Consider the following 7,500-nt stretch of genomic DNA (forward strand, 5'->3'; position numbering starts at 1 on the left):
AGATGTTCCTCCTAGGCAAGCAAGCAGGCAGGCATTCAAGGCTTGTATGTGAGCTTGGTGTGAGTGATTGGAAGGGGAACGGAGTGCAGGGCTTGTATGTGAGCAGGGGCGGATTTAGCCATTTTGGGGCCCTAGGCGAAATATAAACATGGGCCCCTCAAAAGTCATTACATAGGCTAGACAAAAAAAACTGTGCTGTGTTGTTATTTTAGTGTTTTGCCTCATAGTATAGGCCTACAGCATATCTTCGATTACTTTACATACCGGTAAGTGACAGATTGAGATCAAGCCTATGTTTTTGAGTGTTTACAGCTACTGGCGTGACGATTGGGGCCCTTATGAAGGACAGATTCCGTCGGGGCCCTAGGCAATTGCCTAGGTTTGCCTAATGGAAAATCTGCCTCTGTTTGTGAGCTTGGTGTGAGTGAAGGGAAGGGAAGGGAACGGAGTGCAGGGGATTGGCAACCTCTCCGCTCCGCTGTTAAATGTGCAGAGATCTGAGTGCCAGCGGGCGACTGCTGCCAGTGATGCGTCCGAAGGCTACAGCTGTGCTTCTTCTGTGGAAAGATTTTTTGTATCCTTTTTTTTTCTTTCTCGTTTTTTTCTTTCTTTATTTTTCTTTTTTTTTGTGGCGGTGGTGATGGTGGTGAATTTCAATGTTCCTTGTGACGTTTGGATGAAGAACAGTTTCTGAGAAGAATGTTGAAACCTTGATGTATCTATGTTCTGTTCTGTGTCCCGTTTTTCATGTTCCATGTTCTGTGTTGCGTGTCTGGTGTTCCATGTTCCGTGTTCCATGTTCTGTGTTCTGTTTTCCATGTTCCATGTTCCGTGTCCGGTGTTCCATGTTCTGTGTTCTGGGTTCCATGTTGCGTGTTCTGTGAATGTAGCCTGCAAGGCTGGCTCATATGGCCTTGGGTGCAACCAGACGTGTGATTGCCACAATGGAGCCAGCTGTGACCCCACCAACGGACAGTGCCACTGCACAGCAGGCTGGATGGGCCCCAGCTGCAAACAAGGTATTGTACTTGGCTTTGGTGTGTGTGTGCGCGCATACGTGCATGTGTGTGTGCATGTGCGTGGGGGTGTGTGTGCATGCATGTGTGCGTGCATGTCTGCGCGTGTGCGTGCGTGTGCGCCTGTGTGCTGTGTGCATCACCTACAACATCTTGTTTAGGTATGTGTTTGAATGGCAATGTGTGCAAATACATTTGATATTTGCATCTGTTTGATAGCAAGAAAGAGGCAAAAAAGTGTGCATTTGTCAGTGCCTGCATGTGTGTGCCCGTGTGTGTGCGTGCGTGCGTACGTGCGTGCGTGTGTGTGTGTGCCATGTGTGTTCTACCCCATCAGCCTCTATAGTGGGGTCGTAATAGGCTCAGTCATTTCAAATTGATGTTAAAGTTTGGTTTTCACTTCCAAGTTGAAGTTTAGGGTCTATAGAACAATTTGAGTTCGAGTGTCAAACACACAGATAACAAAATGGCCTGCGGGGGGCGCTCTAAAATATATAAACTGCTATAACTTTTCATTAGTTAAACCAAATTTAACATATGATGTATGTATGGATTCAGCATGAAGAGGAGAAACCGGTGGGCTAAATAGTTGGTTACCAGATTAAAGACACACTAGGTAATAAACACACTTTTAGTCAATGGACAGCTAAATCCGGGCTTTTTTAAGATAAAGGGTGGAAATGCCCTCCAAGTTGCAATGAAACATAATTTATTGTTACAATTTATTGGAAATAAAGCCTGGGTTATCACTTAACTTGATTTGTTCAGAATATCCCTGAAGCACACAGATACTTAGGATACATACACAAATATAGCTGCATAAAGTCTATGTGATATTTAGGACCCAAATTGCAACTTTGAGTTTATGAATTTAGGATCACGAGTACCAGCTTTTTTTTTCAATCAAGTCATCATTTTATTCACAACTTAAACACTTTGTATCTGGAAGAAAGTAAATCAATAATAATAATAATAATAATAATAATAATAATAATAATAATAGTAATGATGATGATGATGATGATGATGATGATGAATACTGTGGGGAACATTATTTTTTCTTGCATTCAAAAAGTAAACAGAAGACCATTAGGGCTAACATTTATTCCAATACTCCACTGTACAATAACTATGACAGAGAACAGATGCAAAAACAGTCAGTGGTCAGTCTTAGAAATTGTATATGCACTTGCACAGACGTGTGCACTTTAACTCTGCCTTCATGCACTTGCACCGAGATCTGGCAGGTCTATTTGTACAAGTACTAGTACAACTGCACTTCACCTCTAGTTGGAAAACATCTTTGGCAACTGCATTGCTTTGGTAGTATAGTCCAAATCTGGGAACTGTTAATTTGTTACCAGATTGGCAGGCATTTCTGGCAAATGCAGATAATAAGGTTTTCATTCCTGTCAGCTACGCTGGTAACAAATGGACAGTTCCCAGAGCAGATGATTGTGTCTACCATGTATGAAATAGTCCTATAGTATTATTTAGTATGCTTGCCAAAGGCCTCTGCTTGCCCCCAGCAAGCATACTAATTGTTCTCCAACAGTTTATTTAGTATGCTTGCGGGAAAGCATATTTGGCCTAATTGTTCATCAACACTATTATTATTCTATACATTTTTCCATTCACCTCGGCATATGGGAATCGCCATTCATTAGTACGGCGGCTTTGAATCGTTGCAGCGTTCGAGATAGAGATACGGTTTGAGTGCCAAAACAAACGGCTCAAAAAGGTCTCAGGGTGGAGTATTTTTCGCTGGCCTACCCCCTTTCATTCGTTCATCAGTCTTGTTTTTCCTCAGTTTTCTCTCTGTTTTCCCCCTCATTGAAATGAATGGTAGAATGGTCAAGATGATGATGTCACAAACTGTGGCAGTTAGAGTGAGAGGTGACCTGTCCTGGGGTTTTTATAGGTATCAACTAGGTAAAGGCACTGTCAGAGAGGTCTTGGCTCTGAATACAAACTGTGTGAAGATCATAAGCCAACTCTTAAAAATGTTTCAGAGAGAGCAGTTTTAAAATCCCTATGATGTGACCCCATTCACTTAAAAAAAAATGTGTGAACAGCTCAGCGCATAGGCCTGAATATGTCCATTTTTTGACTGAACGATTTGGCCAAGAAAAGTGATCTCAGCTTTGACATGAAGAGCAGGTTTGTGCCATTTGTGTGTAAATATCATCTGACAACTTGCAAAACTTTTGGAGATATGACAGCGTAAAAATAAGGCTGCACATATTACTCAGCTATTGACTGCCAAACTGTCACCTTTAGAATCTTCAGTCATACACACACACACACATGCAGCCTTGTAGAACTTTAGACCTCTGCTGTCAGTAAGTGGCAGTGGCCTACTGGGTAGGGTTTTGGTCTGTCAGAGGGTTGCAGGTTCGAATCCCACCCTTACCTCTCCCTACCCACCCATTGCTGAAAGGCACCTGAAGCATCTCCATACATGCACGCACACGCACACGCACACGCACACGCACACGCACACATCTCTCTCTCTTTCGCACAGAGACACACACACACGCACCTCTATCTCTTTCCTTCGTGTTTCTGTGTGTGTATAGAACAGCTCTGTGTGTGTGTGTGTGTGTGTGCATAATCCGCAAGCATACCAATAGCATTGTCTCTCCGGAAATGCAGTCTTATTATTATTATTATTATTATTATTATTATTATTATTATTATTGTTGTTATTATTGATTTATTTTCTTCCAGATATAACATTTTTTTTGTGATTTTATGTGTGAATAGAATAGGCTTCATCGAAAAAAGTTGATACTCATGATCCTAAATTCATAAACTCAAAGTTGCAAGTTGGGTCCTACATATCACATAGGCTTTATGCAGCCATATTTGCGTATAGGTATCCTAGGTATCTTTGTGCTTCAGGGATATTCTGAACAAATCAAGATGAATGATATACCAGGCTTAATTTACAATAACTTGTAACAATAAATGGTGATTCATTGCAACTTGGAGGGCATTTCCACCCTTTATCTGAAAAAAACCCCTGAATTTTGCTGTTCATGGGCTAAAAGTGTGTTTATGACATGGTGTGTCTTTAATCTGGTAACCAAATACTTAGCTCACCAGCTCCTCCTCTTAATGCTGAATCCATGCATACCTCATATGTTAAATTTGGTTAAACTAATAAAAAGTCATAGCAGTTTATATATTTTAGAGCGCCCCCCGCAGGCCATTTTGTTATCTGTGTGTTTGACACTCGAACCCAAATTGTTCTATAGACCCTAAACTTCAACTTGGGAGTGAAAACCAAACTTTAACACAAATTTGAAATGACTGAGAAAAAATGCACATGCCTACGACCCCACTACTACCCTTCTATGAAACCACAGCCTGTTCTCCTCAAGCCCTGAAGTCAGTAATGGAGTATCCAAACTGTTTAAAGATCGGGTTATTTATAGTGGCTCCTAATGTGTCCATGTCTGTCCAGCACCTTGTGCTTTACAGACCCATTAGATGGAGTTTCCATTAAAGAAATCTATAAATTAAAGCTGCACTACTTCAGCCACTGCAGATGGGGAGTGGAGAGCTGTTACTGTTAGGGTTGCTCCCCTCGCCAGCTTTGTGGTTTCCTGACTTTGAAAAACCTTGAACGGCTCTTAGAAAAATACACTCTCTAAAAAAAGTGTCCTCCCTCAAAAGTTAAAAAAACAAAAGAAATTAGAGCAAATGTTTTCGTCGGGAAAAAGTTAAAGAAAGAAACACAAGATAGATGGATAAGTGTGCTTTCTTGGTCCTAAGGTAGGATATTAAAGGTAAGGCCTGGCCAATATTGTAATCTGCAGTTGTGGTGTGGTGGACATGGAAAAGATCAATGAACATCAGCAGAAACCGCGTCTCAGAAATCAGAAAATAAACCTTTAGTACCTTTAGTTGCGTTTTTACCTCCAAAATGGTGGTAGCTGTGTCTGTGGCACTTGTCTGAAACTCATAGATAGAAAGAAAGAAAGAAAGAAAGAAAGAAAGAAAGAAAGAAAGAAAGAAAGAAAGAAAGAAAGAAAGAAAGAAAGAATGATAGATAGATAGTCAAACTGCAATTACTTTTCCACCCCTCTCCGCTCTCTGATTGGAGTCCAAGATCTGGTACCCTCGAGATAGAATCCATGCTGTCTTTCAGATCAGAACGATTGTGCAAATCAGCATGGGATTTCCCAGGCCATATGTTAGTATGTTCCGATGTGTTCTTTTGCACCATTGTACTCTCATGTGTCGATGTGTTCTTACTGTACAGTATGTGTCAATACGTTCCTATGTGCTTATGCATTCTAATGTGCTGTTGTTGTGCTTCCGTGGGATCTCATTACTCTATCACTTATTGTTACTGGTTATCACTGGTCCATCACTGTCACTCACCAATGTTAAATGCTCAGTTATTATTTAGTACTTCATCACTTTACTGTTATTAGTCCTTCACTGTTACTTGTCCTGTCTTGCACTTTGATGTCAGTCTGTAAATGTCAGTCCCGTTTATGTCTATGTCCTTTCATGGTATAGAGAGAGAAACGTAATTTCAATTTCCTTATATGACCTGTGTATATGAGACCTGAGTTGACTTGACTTGACCTGACTTTCCCAGCATGCCCTGTGGGGGCGTATGGGCCGGGTTGCCTCCAGCGCTGCCTGTGCCAGAACGGAGGGAGCTGTGACCGCCTCACTGGCCTCTGCTCATGTCCCCCAGGATGGAGCGGAGAAGCCTGCGAACTGGGTGAGTGACTGCCAGCACACGCACACACACTCACACACGCACACACACACACACACACACACACACACACACACACACACACACACACACACACACACACACACACACACACACACACACACAGACACACACACACACACAGACACACACACACACACAGGCACACACACACACACACACACATACACACACACTCGCACGCGTGCACACATAAACACACTTGGACACACACACACACACAGACACGCGTTGCAATGCATACACACTAGTACAGACAACAGCGCTCGACTGTAATACGCATCCCAACCTGATTCAGCTTTGTCTTCTCCATGTATCTCCTTCCATAGAGTGTGCTGAGGGCACACACACACACACACACACACACACACACACACACACACACACACACACACACACACACACACACACACACACACACACACACACACACACACACACACACACACACACACCCTGACTTCCCTTGTTCTCCATATATCTCCTTCTGCAGAGTGTGCGGAGGGGAGCTTTGGTCCTGGCTGTGAGCAGGCGTGTGTGTGTGAGAACGGAGGCCAGTGTGACCGTCTCACTGGAAGATGCTCCTGTCCACCAGGGTGGCTTGGGGAGCGATGCCAATCAGGTGAACGGATGACTTGACAAAAACGTTATTGATCATAAACTGCAAGTGCCTCATCATAAGTTTCATTGTTAGTAACTGTGTGTGTGTGTGTGTGTGTGTGTGTGTGTGTGTGTGTGTGTGTGTGTGTGTGTGTGTGTGTGTGTGTGTGTGTGTGTGTGTGTGTGTGTGTGTGTGTGTGTGTGTGTGTGTGTGTGTGTGTGTGGGTGGGTGTAAAAATTCCCAGCATGCTCGGTTGGGCTGTACGGGCCAGCGTGCTCTAAGCGGTGCAGGTGTGAGCAGGACGCCCCCTGTGATCATGTGACTGGAGTCTGCCAATGCCCAGCCGGATGGAGAGGACCACAGTGTGACAGACGTGAGCACACTCACACTTTGTGCTGGTGACACATGGAGTCAAAGTTCAATCAAATACAGTTAATTATAACAGTGTAATACATCGCCAATTCAAACCCTCTGTGTGTGTTTGTGTTTGTGTGTGTGTGTGTGTGTGTGTGTGTGTGTGTGCGTGCGTGCGTGCGTGCGTGCGTGCGTGCGTGCGTGCGTGCGTGCGTGCGTACGTGCGTGCGTGCGTGTGTGTGCGTGTGTGCTTGCGTGCGTGTGTGCGTGCGTGTGTGTGTGCGTGCGTGTGTGTATGCGTGCCTGCGTGTGTATGTGTGCCTGCGTGCGTGCGTGCGCGCGTGCGTGTGTGCGTGCGTGCACTGCAGCCTGTTTGCCAGGCTCCTATGGTAAGGAGTGTTTGCAGCGCTGCTCGTGTCCACCGGGAGCTTCCTGTAACCATGTGACTGGGGAGTGCGGCTGTCCTGCTGGATTCACTGGCAACGGATGCGAACAGAGTAAGTGAAATATTATAGTAAGTGAATATTATTATTATTATTATTATTATTATTATTATTATTATTATTAATAATAATAATAATAATAATAATAATAATAATAATAATAATAATAATATTGTGGCTGCCCTGCTGCAACGGATGTGACCGGTACGGTCCGGCCACCATTTCTTTTATTTTGTTAACTCCTGTGTGTATTTAAGACAGTCTGGTGTTTATTAAAGCCACTAGATACCTCCTCTGAAGCTTCCATGCAGGTAAACAATGACG

At 43.5% G+C, this 7,500-nt stretch overlaps 1 protein-coding gene across 2 annotated transcripts in view; it reads left to right on the forward strand.

The window, feature by feature from the left end:
• The window catches only part of megf6a (multiple EGF-like-domains 6a), a 167,480-nt gene that overhangs the window by 150,492 nt on the left and 9,488 nt on the right, over positions 1-7,500 (forward strand). For both annotated transcript variants that reach the window (XM_063208451.1, XM_063208452.1), the window contains 5 exons: positions 891-1,019; positions 5,632-5,760; positions 6,272-6,400; positions 6,624-6,752; positions 7,102-7,230. In XM_063208451.1, coding sequence (XP_063064521.1) covers positions 891-1,019; positions 5,632-5,760; positions 6,272-6,400; positions 6,624-6,752; positions 7,102-7,230 — 645 coding nt within the window. The remainder of the gene's footprint in view (positions 1-890; positions 1,020-5,631; positions 5,761-6,271; positions 6,401-6,623; positions 6,753-7,101; positions 7,231-7,500) is intronic.

This window comes from Engraulis encrasicolus, chromosome 10 (genome assembly GCF_034702125.1).
Source record: "Engraulis encrasicolus isolate BLACKSEA-1 chromosome 10, IST_EnEncr_1.0, whole genome shotgun sequence".
Classification (NCBI taxonomy): Eukaryota; Metazoa; Chordata; class Actinopteri; order Clupeiformes; family Engraulidae; genus Engraulis; species Engraulis encrasicolus.